Genomic DNA, 15157 nt, shown 5'->3' with positions numbered 1-15157 from the left:
TTTATAGTTTCTTTATAATCAATGTTTATTTGAAAATTTATAAATTATTTCATTACTTATTGAATATTTATTTATTTTACAAACGTTTCTAAACTTAAATATATTAAATTAGATTGGTTCACTTTTGAGAGGTGTAATTAATAGAATTTATCATAATATAAATGTTATTTTAATGTTAAATACTAATTTATTTAATAAAGATTTTTACATTTAAATATTTTTAATTAGAATGCTCCTACGTAAGTATAACATTTACTAAAATTTTGTACACAACAAATGTTATTTTAATATTATACAGTAAATTTATTTTGCAAAAATTTCTACATTTAATTATTTTTAATTAGCATGCACATGTACATGTAAGTATAAAATTTGTTAAAATTTACAATATAATGAAAGTTATTTTAAAATATTTTTTCCACTATGTAATATTTGTAGGAATAATTAATTATTTACTAAAATCTTCACGAATATTGAATCTTTTTAATCATTACATTTACTCAATAAGCGAGAATTGTAAATTAATAAAAATATGAATTAAGTTGTTTAATTAGCTACTGATAGATATAAATTTTGCTATTGTCTAATTATTAATGAGTAAGTTTGAAAAAATTCATTTTAACTGCATGTTTTTAATATTAGACTGAAAGTAGTAATCAGTTGAATCAGAAGTTTTATAAATATTTAAATTAGCAGAATTTATTTTCTAAAAGTAAACAAAACTGTTTTGTAATGCATACTCTAGTTTATATTGTATATTATTGACTAATGATGCTATTTAATTTAAACATGAAATAAAATCACTTCTTATCATATAAATCAGACTGAAGGGGAGGCTAATGCCGAAGGAGATAAAAGCGAAGAAAAATCCAATAGCGAAGCGAACCCGGAATAAAAATAAGAATATAATTTAACTGTAATAAATTTTTAATATTTTTCTGCTTTTAATTATTATGTTTACGTATTTTTAGATGTAACATTTATAAGTTTTTAATATATAATTTCAGATGAACTGGTGGCATATTAGGAAACTTATAAGTCGTCGTCTGTTCATAGTTAAAAGTAAAAAAGAAAAGAAAATGGAAAATTGATTATTAATTATAATGTTTAAATTTCTTGAATAAATAAAAGTATTTAGCAAATTACTTTTATGTTATAAAAAGAACTTCCTTTCGGTAAGGTATTAACGCATAGTGAAAAAAAAAACTCGATTACAGGCGATTTAATTGGGAAATTTATAGGATGCAATCAATTTTAAATTTCCTTGCTTTTAAATAAAATATAAAGAATTTATAGACAAAACGCCTAAAAAGCTAATCCTGTAAAATCAATTATTTGGAAAATAAGTTTTAAAATGTTTGTGTACATATTACAAGACGAAGTGCACACAAGCATAAAGTAATAGAAACCTAAAAAGTACACATTCAGTTCTTTTTTGGAAGAGAACCTACCATAAAATTACAATGCCATTTAAATACAGTATTTTATTTAAATTAACTGTTTTTATGCTACTGTATTATCATTGGTTCCATTTTATTATACAAATATGTATATATAATTTCACTCTTTCCTAACTGTGGGCACTAAGAGTCAAGTTATAAACTCCGCATCGTATCCGTATTGCTGTACAGTGTTCCGTAAGAAAAGTTTGGATGGATCAAACTTTTACGGTAGGGATATAGAGAATCGACCAACTGTGCATGCGCTAAGCTGCCATCAGTCGATGCACAATCGGAAGTTGTGCCGGAAGCAACTGACGAAACTTTGACAAATTGGTTGAAACGTAACTTTTGACCGACAATGCTGTTTCTGAATAATATAAAATTTTAAGATAAGAGTTACTTTGGTCATAAAAAAATAGAAAAATGAATAAATAATTATAGTATTAGATGTGGCAACATTAGCCGATGATTTTGCGCAATGCTAACGACGGACTGCTTCGTAAACCGTAAAAAAGTTTGTTCCTTTACGGCAGTGTTTTTTAACCTGGGAGTCGCGGTGATATTAAAGGGGGTCGCCAAACAATAATGAAATCATTTTATGAAAAAAAATCATTTATTATAAACTTATAAACATTTTACTTACAATAAGTACACAAGTAAAGATCAGAAATTAATGTGATGGTTGCATTTGTTTTTCATTTAAAATTTTCTCTATACGTGGATCTACTTTAGAAACACACAAAAGCAAATTGTTTTCGAGTGATAAAAGACGATTCTTGTATTTAGTTTTTAGCGCAACCATAGACGAAAAACCCTTTTCACAGAGGTAAGACGTGGCGAAAGGGATTAATATTTTCAATGCTTCTGTGACTAAATTTCCATATTCGTGTCGACGAGCAAGCCAAAACGTATTTAAATCTTCAGATATGAATTGCAGTTGTAGCGTTTTGTCGGCAGACATTTCGACGAGTTTGTCCTGAATTTCAACTGGTAACTTAGCAGCGGCAACATTTTCACTAAACAGATTAAAATTTACATTTATAATTACAGTCAAAATTCAATTAGTAATAGTAAGGCTTACTGTTATAATTCCTTTGGTTTTCGCGGAATTATAATTCCTTATAATTCGCGGAGCTAAGAAGGTTGAGAATCGCTGCTTTAAGGATACGGAAAAGGTCTTACGGTAGCTTATAACCAGGGCCGGATTATCCAATAGACAAATTAGACAAATGTCTAGGGCCCGGCTTTAGTGCAGAATCTTTCTCTGTTTTAAAACGAGTTAAAAATTATTTAAGAAATTCAATAGGACAGGAAAGGGTCCTTAACAATGCTTACTAAAGAAACAGACACTCTCAAACGGCTAGATTGATCAATTTTCTGAAATGAAAATCCAAAAACGAAAAATTTAAATATTTGAAAGGCTGATTAATGGCTAAAATTATATACAGTAAGACTTCGCTTATCGCTGATTCGATATAACGCGGTCTGATTGACGCCTAAAAAACATTCAAAATTTATGCTGATTCAAATTAACGCGGTATTTCATTGATTCATATATAATACGATTATTCCGAAACACGAATCAATCAGCAAAAGGTGGCAATTCGTCTTAGCGCTGTACTTCCCTTAAACCTATGTTTGTTTTGTTCAATTTTGGAAAAAAAATATCATCATAGATGCCATAGGAAATACCGACTTCTCTTGGCAAGAATTAACTGATGAATGCATGAACGGAGCTTGGAAGAAGTTACGGCTGCAGGTATCCAAGAATTTGCATCGAGAAGAGTCTTTTTTTTTTTTAACTCTTTCCGCCCTGTGGGCACTAAGAGGGCCTCTTTTAGTAGGCCCATTATGGGTTCGGCCAGGCCCACAATAGGGCGACCGGGTGGTGAGGGACGGGGCCCGCCATATCCGAACGGACCACCCCCCGAAAAGTTCCTGGGGATTATTCGACCCGATCGGATTCGATCCCGGGTCCCCCAGAGCGGTAGGCTGCCACCTTGACCGCTCGGCCATCCGGCCGCTATCGAGAAGAGTCTATCGCTGTATCGTTAGGTTGACAAAATTGTCAACTTAATCGATACATATGTAGACGAGCAGGATATTGGGGAGTTACTACAGGTTTCTGGTAAGAGCCTTACCAACGACGTTTTCAAGGACTGGCAGAACAAGGAATTCGTGTGGAACTGGAAAATAGAGATTGTGAAGACGAAGAACCAAAGAACTTGCTACAGATTTCTTTAGGAAAAGTTTGGAAACGATAGCCGAAATCGTTGATCAAATTGTAGCGAATGATCCAGATTTTGATAGGAGTGCCAAAGCAAAACGAGGCATTCTTGATGCGATCTTCTGCTACCGACATTTGCTTAAGGAAAGAAAAAGAAAGCGACCAATGAAACTACAGGACTTCATCGCAAAAAACAAGTTTATGTGTTATTTAACATATATTATTATGCGAAAATTTATATAAAAATAAGTTAAAATTGTAGTAAAATTGCTTTTTTTTGGTCGGGTGTTCCCCTATCCCTATTTACTCTATATTAAAATGGTCTCGTTTAACGCTGTTTCGCTTAGCGCTTTGTCGTCTAGGAACGCATCCCCCGCGTTAAGCGAGGTCTTACTGTACATTTCTCATTGTACCAGAAACTCTTTCGTTGTACAATTATTATTGTATTAGTGTTTGTATTCTCTATTATTAATAAAAATTTTAAGTGACATTATTTAAGATTTGTTTACAAGCAACTTATATATGGGGCCCCAATTTCAATTTTGTCTAGGGCCCGCTAGAGGCTTAATCCGGCGCTGCTTATAACTATTGCTCTAGATATCCAGTGTAGCAAACATTTACGGATACGGTTACGTTACAGAGTTTATAACTCGACCCTAAGAAACCTTTTTTTTTTTTTTATCAAGCCCATATTCGGCTAGCTTACAATGGATAAGGCCCGATAGAAAGTTGTATAGATTACTCCCTAAGGAATTTAGAGACCCCGAGTATATATCTGAACTCAGGAGACCGAGACGAGTTCAACGATACTCTACTTTTGAACCGGAGACGAAAAATAAGAAAGTTATCATATTTACGATTTCTTGCCTTTCACAATGCATTCTACGCCATTTTAGAGTTTTCCACTAGGTGGCGCTGCTTGTAGTTCAGTATACGTTTCCATTTTTTTCTTTTGTTCAAGAACGACCGTGAATCAATAATTAGTGACGTTAAACACTCAGCGGCCTTCCGGCGCCTACCCTCCGGGAGGAGTCCGTCCAGAGCACGAACAGTCGAACGCCACCTAGTGGAAAACTCTAAAATGCATTGAGAATGCATTGTGAAAGGCGAAAAATCGTAAATATGATAACTTTCTTATTTTTCGTCTACGGCCCAAAAGTAGAGTATCGTTGAACTCGTCTTGGTCTCCTGAGTTCAGACATATACTTAGAGTCTCGAAATTCTGTAGGAAGTAATCTATACAACAGCCAGTATATCTGAGATGAGCCACTTCCAAAATTTCTAGGGTTTTTGAGTTGTCTGGATTCCGTTCCTCGTTTCGTTCCGTTTCCAGATCCCCAAAGCGTGGAAGACACCTTAACCACTATGCCATCGTCTACCAAATATGTTTGTAACTAGCAGATAAGCCCAGGGTTGCTCAAGCAAAATTAAGAACAACAAACATTAAAACGAAAACCACCAAAATCTACTTTGCGCTATATCATTGTCGCAATAAATGAATATAATGCTTGTTTTTTTTAATTATAAATTTTTTGTATCAATTATATTTAATTTATGTTTAAAATTTTTGCCAATAGATGGCGCTACATAAGAGAGAAAATCGAATGTAGACAGAAATTAATTGATATATAGAAATTCAATTAATATTTGGGGTGGTATGTACGACATTATCTAAGTTAGAAGCGTGTTAATGTAACTGCACAGTTTCATACGAATTGATAGAACGGCATAGGAGTACATAGCGAACAAACAAACACAAACATCTTCATTTATATGTACAGATAATGTATAGTAAACTCACAATAAAATCTATTTTGAATTAAGAAAGTGTAAAAAATGAAGTCGCATAAATTTGTATATTTATTTTAATGAAATTTTACATTCACAAAAATACTGCATATACCTCATATCTTGTAATTTGATTGTGCCATTATAAACAGGTCGAAAAACTCTCAAAGACATGCAATTGACTTTCATCACCGATAAAAATTAATATAATAAAGTAATAATAAGCATGCATAGATCAATCGTATTCAAATTATTACATTTTATCTTAGATGTACACGAGACACAATAAAGTATGAAACCTTCCGTTAATGTTACCTATGGTTCCAAAATGGCAGATCGTCTCTAATTCAAGGGAACGGAAGAAAGAAAACAGTGGGGATGCACGTTTTAACCTAACCTAACCTAACCTATTCTAATAATTTGGTTGGTAATAAAAATGATAATTTATTAGAATAGGTTATGTTAGGTTAGAACGTGCATCCCCACTGTTTTCTTTCTTCTGTTCCCTTGAATCACAGACGAGCCGCTATTTTGGAACCATAGGTAACATTAACCAAACCTTCATTCAATGACTACATTTTACATTCGTAATTATTTCGCTATAGAAAGTCGTGATATGGGGGACGTAAAATGCTATAATAGTAATGTCAAGAATTTTCATTGTGTATAGTTTTGGTATTGGTGCCAATGTAATTTTTAACTCCTTCTTCACCGTGTTAATCCCATTTAATTGAAATTAATGATTAAGAATAATTAAAAATAATTTAAAATTAATAAAAACGAAAAAAACGAAAGAAATGTGTTAATTTTGAAGAAAAAGCTTCAAAGTACAATTTCCTTTGTCTCGCCTTTCCGCGAAATTTGACACCAATGAGTCATTGTTTACACAGCTGGATGACCTTGAGAACAGCTGGCGTCGTCTTTCGCGAGACATTCTCATGAATCTCTCAGGAGGAAAAGAGTAAAAAGTAGGGTGAATACTAGATGGCGGTATATTTCTAAACATTTTTTTAAAATTACGATTTTAATTGATATTTCCGACCCCCCCGACTTAATTAAAAGTATATATAAAAAAATTAAAAAACTATTGGATGTTGTTTTTGACATCAGAAAATAGCTTTAAATAACTTTACCGAAGTAAAATCGGCGCACTAGAACTTTAGAACAATGAATGAAGTTCCATAAGAAAATCCCATAAAAAACAATTAAGCGTTAATCGCGCGTCATTAAAGGTTCATTAAAATCGCAATAAAATTTTTTCGCGCGGGTAAAAATTTTTCAAAAAATTTGGAGACTTAGAAAACATTCCAAAGAACAAAAAAATTTTTTTTCGGGTCCCAAAGTACCGTTTTTTTTGTAACGCTATGGAATTTGCCCGAGTTATCTCGGGTCTGGATGTCTATGCACGTCAATGGCGGGAAGTTAATAAAACGATATTTCGGTTTTCAAACGCACACTTGGCGGTGCATTACAGATTTATTTCATTAACTAATTATTCCAATGTTTATTTCATTATGAACAGTTTGAAAGAATCATTATTATATTATATACACTTTAAAGCAAAAGAAAGTAACTGTAATCTGTAAAAAACTCACCGCTGTGAAGATGCGAACCCGCCGGAACAAAAATCTAGCAAAAAAATGTTTTATTGTACTTTTTCCACGGATTCAGAAATGAATCACAAGGAACTAAATCCAAAATGTGGTGGTTGGTAAAGAGGAGTAACGTGACCAGGAAAATAAAAGGGGGAACAGAGAGGGAAACGGGGGCCAGGTACGCAGTGTCCGTCCGATCATATCGAGTCCCGTTACGCAGTGACCGTCCCGAAGGAAGCCGACGCCGGAGACAAAGACCGAGCCTAGAATACTCTTCCGAATTTCCGTACGAGGACCCATCCACTCCAACGACGAGGTATGATCTCCCAATCCTTGTGAACTCTCTCTCTCCGGGTACCCTAAAAATAGGCGAAGCGATGTATATCACTCATAAATGTCGATGTTAATTCTAGTCTGTTAATAAATTGTTGTTGTCTATTCAATCGATGTCAATTATTCGAATATCGCCGTCGCTCCATCGTCGGACCCATCCTCTTCCTCCACTCTCGTAACGCGTAACAAACCCAACCGCCATCTTAGACAGTGGGCAGGTCTCACCGACCTGTTGGCCGAAAAAAGGAGGTACAGTACGACTCCGTCTATCTCCCGGTGATCCCACACCGCCAATTGTGTGTTTGAAAACCGCAATATTGTTTTAGTAAAAATCACATTGGCATCTATACCAAAACTATATAATGAAAATTCTTGGCATCACCAACCGATGGACTAATTTGCATACCAACAGGATTATTATTTACGACAATTCTCTTCTTAAATATAAGAAAAAAATAACTACGTTGTTAAATACAAAAATAAAAAATATTTTTTTAAATTTTAGAAACAAATAACCCTTAAAATTTAATTTTTGCACGCTTTAAATTCTTCATTTGAAATCGTAATGTAATTATGCGTCGTTTCATTGGAAAAGCGACATACGAAGCGAAATATCGTGATGTAACAGAAAAGAACGCTGCCTTGTCAAGTTTTAGAGTTGTATATTTTAGATGAAAATATCAAATTATTTATTATTTCTAACAACATTCAAAAAGTTATCACTTACAATTAGATTAAATTTAATTTTACCATTAATTCAAATATTATTTTGTTTACGTCTGGCAACACTTCAGATTGGGCACATGTTTATGTTTTCAAAGCGTGTTTCGTGTCTCGTTATGGATGCATCGTACAAATTACAGCATGAGGAATTTGTCAGTCAAAATAATGGTACTAGTCCCGGAGAAGTCCTGTTATTATGTTCTGTGATGCCAATTTCTAGTTTACTTCTTCATCTTTTGCTTTTACAAGTACAATTTAATACAGTGTAAGAGATACTACTGTTATTTTATACACTATAAATGACATTATTTTTGTAATGAAAGTGAAATAAACTTATGATTCAAAAAATTATCATATTTTTTCAGATGTCAAATAGGAGTTGAAATTCTGGTTTTGGTGATTCCTACTGTGTTTGCATATACAATTTGGAATGATTATGTTATATCATTAATTATTTGTTTAGTTCTGACTTGTTTTTGCTTAATATTATATATTAGAATGAATGAAACTTATGAAAAAGACAAGATTCATATTATGTGTGAAGACATTAACAACGATCACTCAAGGTAATTATAAAATTACTGAAAATTTTAAGCTAAACATATACTGTATTTTAAACTGATAGTTGTGGAAAGATTATGTCAATAGTTTCTATGTATGTAGATACATATAATATATATCTTACATACAATTAAATTGATAATTATGGAAAGGCTGCATCACCATATATCATAGTGATGCATTCTTTCCATAACTACCAATTTAGTTTTATTAATATGATAAAATTTTACCATTTTTAAAATTAAGATTTGATAATATTTTCTTTGTTTAAAATTGACATATATTATTTAAATGCCAAATGATCTGTTGATCCAGTTTTTAAAAAATTATTAGAGATAAATATATAGTTAGAAACAAAACTTTCAAAATTTTCCTGTTTTTACCTGAATTATTATTCAAAATTATGCTAAAAACAAACCTTTAAAAATATGCATGAAAAAAGTTAATAGGTAGGTAATGATGGGTGAGTGGGTGAGCATAATTATCCTTAAGTATGTTTATGTATGCTGAAGTTTTAGACTTCAAATAATGATATGTTTTAATTAGAATAAATGTAAACCTGATTGAAAGAGATGATTGAGTGAGGAACCAAAATTGTATGATACATTACATGCCAGAGGATTTCTTTCCAACATGCTACTTTGGCATATGTGACACAAGTTCATACCCCTGAACTAGACTGAATGCTGTAAGCAACTTTTGCAATTCTTCTCAATCTAAATTGTTAGCATTTCTGCCAGAAGTATGTAGTACATTTTGCATTAAAGTTTTTAATTAATAAATAGTTATTTACATGCAAGTAAATACTTCTCTACATTTTTTTAAGAGAACACGCAACTTTTTATTAAAATAAATTAAAAATAAAAGCAGATCAATACTATTTTAAATGTATTTTTAATTTATATCACTTATTCATGTCATTGTTTGTTAATATACAGGGTCTTTATAATTAAAGTTCCACTTTAAAATGGCCATAAAAGGAAAACTACTAGACAAAATGTTATAAAACTTGGTAATAGTTTACAGAAAGTCATGGGATTTTATTTCCCTCCGAAAAAAATAGTTCAAAAACTCGCCACCAATGGGAAATGGTGCCATATGTAATATTATTAAACGAAATAAGACACGAAGACATTGGTTGAAAATGAACAATTTGGCGAAATTGAAAAATGCGATATGCCGACATGTCTGTAATATTCCTCCTGATATGCTAAGAGCTACTGTTAAGAACACAGTAATGCAATTTAACTTGCTTTGAGAAAATGGTAGACGCCACATCGAACATGCTTTGTAGCACATTTTAGAAATGACTAAAAACATTTTCAACCAATGTCTTCGTGTCTTATTTTGTTCAACAATATTGTATATTTCCTACTTGTATTGAGTTTTTGAACTATTTTTTAGGGGTGTAAAATCCCATGACTTCCTGTAAACTATTAACAAGTTTGATAACATTTTGTCCAGTAGTTTTCCTTTTTATGGCCATTTCAAAGTGGAACTTTAATTATAAAGATCCTGTTATTTCTAAAACTAAAGCCATAAATTCACTTTTGCATGTTATGCTGGAAGTGACTACATTGTAATGAAATTATTTATTATGTATTAATTGAATCTTCTGGTACATATTGCAAACTACATAGTAGTGAATCCTGCACTAAAAATGAGGTATTCCCATAATTATAATTCAGGGATTCAAAATTCTGGAAAGTCAGGTAAATGAAATCAGGAAAATTACACATTTCTAAATGAAATACTATAACCAGTTCTTATTTTTATTGATTGCTACATGTCATAAATTAATTAAATAATCTTTGGTTAATTTTTGGATAAAATGCGTTAGTGCATTACTTTCTCACAAAGCTCAGTTTTACTACAGTAGGCCTATTTCAGATTTTTGCACAAACATGTTGAGGATGTCAAGTGATAAGAACATATTTGTCAAATCAGTCCAGTGAACCCAGTCCTATCATATAGACATCCTCCAATACATTTGTGTTGCTACACATATGGCACTTGCCTGTATTGACAGTTCATGATATGACGATTGTTTTAGACTATGCTAATTTTATTATATGGTAAAATATTTTTTCTTATTTATTATTAAGTTTAAACTGACTTTCTAGTAATTAACAATTCAAAGCTGTTATCTATCACAACATAAAACAAAAAATTGAGAAAAATCTACTGACTGAATACAGGTAGCCTTAGCCTACTTCTCAAGTAAAGATTCCTAACAGTGAGTTGTTAGTAAGGTTTTTTTTAAAGATGAATATACAGGGTGGTTATAATTAAAGTTGCCCTCTCAGACCTGTCTAGAGCCTGTTCTCGTGGACGTATTTTGATGAAACTTGGTATATATGTCATATGGACCATGGGGAAAAGGAAAATGCAAAAGACTATTTAGTTCGAATTTTTACCACCAGGTGAAAAATGGCACATGAAGAACAAGAAACACAAAATGAAAACACACGAAAGGTTTTTATTCACAACATTTGTTCAATGTGCAATCCATTTGAATCAATTACATGTTAAAAATGTCTTACAATGCAATCCATTTGCATCAGTCACATGTTCAAAACACCTTACAGCATTGTAAGGTGTTTTGAACATGTGACTGATGTTGAACAAATGTTGTAAATAAAAACCTTTTGCATGTTTTCATTTTGTGTTTCTTGTTCTTCATGTGCCATTTTTTCACCTGGTGGTAAAAATTCGAACTAAATAGTTTTTTGCATTTTCCTTTTCCCCATTGTCCATATAACATATATACCAAGTTTCATCAAAATATGTCCACGAGAACAGGCTCTAGACAGGTCTGAGTAGGGCAACTTTAATTATAACCACCCTGTATTAGCAGCTGTATTTAAACACTATATAAAACATTGTATTACAAAGATTATACAAATATAAACACCAACAGAAACCTGATATTAAGCAAATATACATTCATAACTGTCTTAATGATCCAAATTATTCCCAATCATTTACAGCACTTGTGGGTGTACATTATCAAAAATTATATCTCATCATTTTTCAACATTCAAAATAGAATGTGTGTAATATATACACACATTATATTGTATATCTTGCATGAGAGAATAGCTAATTACCAGCAACTAATTATTTTACAAGTTTCTATTTTCCATTGATACCATATTATATACTAGAAAATGTTGTAATGATGGTCATATGAGGATGAGAGGAGGAGAAGGAAAATTATTATGCCAAAAGTTAAATAAATATGAAACTAACTTATACGTCTTACCATCCACAAAAATAAATATTAAAAATATGCCTGTGACATGTATTGAAAAAATTAGATCAGGAAGAAAATTGGAACTCAGATTAAACTATAAAAACTCAGAAAAATGAGATATGATTTTAATTTGGAAACCATGTAATTACCATTTGTTAAACTTTCAACAAGTATTTTTATATGTTGCAGTTAAATTAACATTAATAATTAACAGATTCAAAAGTGATTTTTGAATAAATGAAAATTATAGCAATTAATGTTTGTTTTTAAATAAAGTAAATATATACTTAAACTTTATTTTCAGAATTTCTTTTTTAAAGAATTCTGTTATAGGAGAAAAAATTCATGAATGTTTATTAAAAGAATTTCGTTGTCAACTTCTCCTGTCAACCATTATTTGTATCTTAGCGGTTGATTTTGAAGTGTTTCCTCGTTCCTTAATAAAAACTGAAATATATGGATGGAGTTTAATGGATACTGGAGTTGGTATTTTTGTATTAGTGAATGCTTTTTATTCAGGTCATGCAAGAGGTAAAAACTATGACAAAAAGTAAGTTATTACATTATACATATATGATTACTTATAATATATTATAATACTAAATTTCAGTTTATAATTTTGTAGGTGTAGTAAAACAAAATATTCTGTATACTTTTCATTTCCAGGATTTTAGTTTTACCATTTAATAATACCAAAAAAAAATCATATATAAAGATTACAAAGAAACAGACAGATTATAGTGTTTATGAGTTAATGGCATTCATATTATTGTTGGTTCCTTTTGTTATAAATATAACAAATTGCATTAAAAAAATTCTGGAAAGTATTTCATTTAACTGGATTTTTCTGTATTTCAGGATATTTAATTTCAGCTAATAGGTACTTCCCTCTTTTGAACAAGTTAGGTTCCTGTGGTTTTGTCATTAGTTGAAATCTAACCTATGATGTACTTTTGTACACAGAATAATCACTTATGTTAGTGTTTGACTCTTCAATGTACTTAATAGAATACATTATGCTTGTTTTCCTGCTCACTACTGCTTAGTAGCAGGTATTTCAAATGTAGTTCTTTTCATCTAACTTGCTTAGTTTTATAATATTAGTTTAGTTTACAAGTAACTCATCGTAGACTGCATAACTTATCAAAACAACATACTCGGAACAGAATTTCATTTAAAAACATTCCAAACGCTTGTTTGTTACTGCAAAGTGTCTTTGTGTTCGATTTTTTGATGTTCTTTCCTGAAGAAGGTCATTAAATACGACCGAAAACGTTAGTCAGTATCTAATAAACACGGCTGCATATTTATAAGGTGTTCAGAGTATGTTGTTTTTTAGTTTACAAGTTTAGTTTCCACAGTAATAAAGCCATACTTCTTACATTTATCATCACTATTAGATTTATTATTACATTTTGGACAAATTTTTGAAGCACTAATTGTAAAAGTTTATAAAGGTTGCAAACAATATTGAAAAAAACCATTGCTCCAACATTACCAACTTTGATGCCACCTCACCATAGTAATAGAATATCAGAATTCACATGAAAATAAATATTGATGATTTGCAATAGAAATACATCCACATTAATTATTTATAGAAAATTTATTATTTATTATTGGCTAAAGACTGACTTCAACACCACCCCATGACTGGCAAGAGAACTTCAGAATCCTTGCAAAATTTAAATTTTAGACATATGGTCAAATTGTTCATAAGTCTGAAAGTTTGTAACTTGAATGTTAATAAGTAGGAAAGTTCCTGTATTTTTAAGACATCTAATTTTGATTTATATACTAATAACTTTACACAACTTAATGTGAAATATTAAAGAAGAATACACACAGAAACAGATGTATGATCTTCAAACTCTGCACTATTTTACTTTTCCAATCAACCAATTGGGTATATTTATCAATTTTTTCACTAAATAAGTATAATTTAGATTAACATCTAAACAATAGTTTTTTTTAAACTTGAATTTTATAGAGACATCAATCAACAAAAATTTTACAATAGCTTGATATTTAATATATCCTTTATTGAGAATTTCTTAATTGTAAATGAATTTCAAAAAATAATAAATACATTTCTCCTTATCAGTACAACTTGGTTTAATGCAAGTACTGCAACTTAAGGATTTTTAACTCAGTTTATAAAAATAAAACCTATTTTTCATTTAAGGAACAGCAACATTCTTATATTCACAGATCTTACAACATTTTTGTATACAACTAAAATTTTTCCTTAAATACTTTTTATATAGTTATTATAATTTATACACTTATTTAAAACCTGAACAACTTACAAATGTTTTTTTCCTTACTTTTTTAAAAAGTAGTGTTTTCATACTGTTTCAACAATTTTAGTCCAATCAGTTTATTTTTTCAATCCTTTCTGATGTTCACACTATTAACTACATTTATAGTTTACCACAACACATAAAAGGTAACTTATACTAATTTAGTGAAAAAATTGACAACTTAATATGTATTAGAAATTTAATATCCGTAAAATGTTCAACTATATCAACTGGAAATTCTATTCTAAATTTCAGTTAAGAAATATAATAGAGTATTTATACTAATACATATTATATAAAATCTTGTAATAAACAAATAACAGCAAAAGTACCCATGTTGAATAAATTATAAAAAATTATGTATTTTAAGATTAATACAAGGCATACATATATATATGCAACACTTTCCAATTAATCATATAAAGTGAAATTATGTAAAGCAAATTTTTTTACATTGATAGAATAGTGGTGATAGGCCTACATTCTGAAAATAAAAAAAATAACTGTCTAAAGTTTAGAAAGGAATGAATATGTATTTATTTTATCCTTCAATTAGTACATTTGTAATTAGTTATTTACTTGGATTATGAACTGAATCTGGATCATCATTTTCTTTCTCCTTTGAAAGTTCTGGATTGATGACTTGATGATTTTCAATTCTATTGAAGAAATGCTTGCAAAATTGGGGTGTACTACACTTCTCAAAAGTGAAATTGCAACACCACAAAGGAATGCACATAGCCACATGCACATTGCAGGACCAGTAGAGGTGACAGAGAATTGAAAATTATTAAAAGAACAAACAAAGATATGCAACAGACACCTGTTTATTTGGTAATGAATATGGCCCCCACGGGTCCATACAGGCTGCTATACAGTGAGGCATACTATCAATGAGATGATTAATGGTTGCCTAAGGTATCCCTTGC

General features: G+C 30.8%; 2 protein-coding genes across 4 annotated transcripts in view; one reads left to right on the top strand and one right to left on the bottom strand.

The window, feature by feature from the left end:
- Positions 1-15157, bottom strand: part of LOC136982671 (calcyphosin-like protein) — a 160302-nt gene that overhangs the window by 26797 nt on the left and 118348 nt on the right. The window lies entirely within an intron of this gene.
- The window catches only part of LOC136982660 (uncharacterized), a 21714-nt gene continuing 14736 nt past the window's right edge, over positions 8180-15157 (top strand). For all 3 annotated transcript variants that reach the window (XM_067279218.1, XM_067279219.1, XM_067279220.1), the window contains exons 1-3: positions 8180-8373; positions 8474-8674; positions 12230-12475. In XM_067279218.1, the coding sequence (XP_067135319.1) occupies positions 8189-8373; positions 8474-8674; positions 12230-12475 (632 nt within the window). In that variant the 5' untranslated portion in view covers positions 8180-8188. The remainder of the gene's footprint in view (positions 8374-8473; positions 8675-12229; positions 12476-15157) is intronic.

This window comes from Centruroides vittatus, unplaced genomic scaffold (assembly GCF_030686945.1).
Source record: "Centruroides vittatus isolate TY-2023 unplaced genomic scaffold, ASM3068694v2 contig_862, whole genome shotgun sequence".
In the NCBI taxonomy this organism is placed as follows: domain Eukaryota; kingdom Metazoa; phylum Arthropoda; class Arachnida; order Scorpiones; family Buthidae; genus Centruroides; species Centruroides vittatus.
This window is presented reverse-complemented; position numbering and strand designations above follow the sequence as displayed.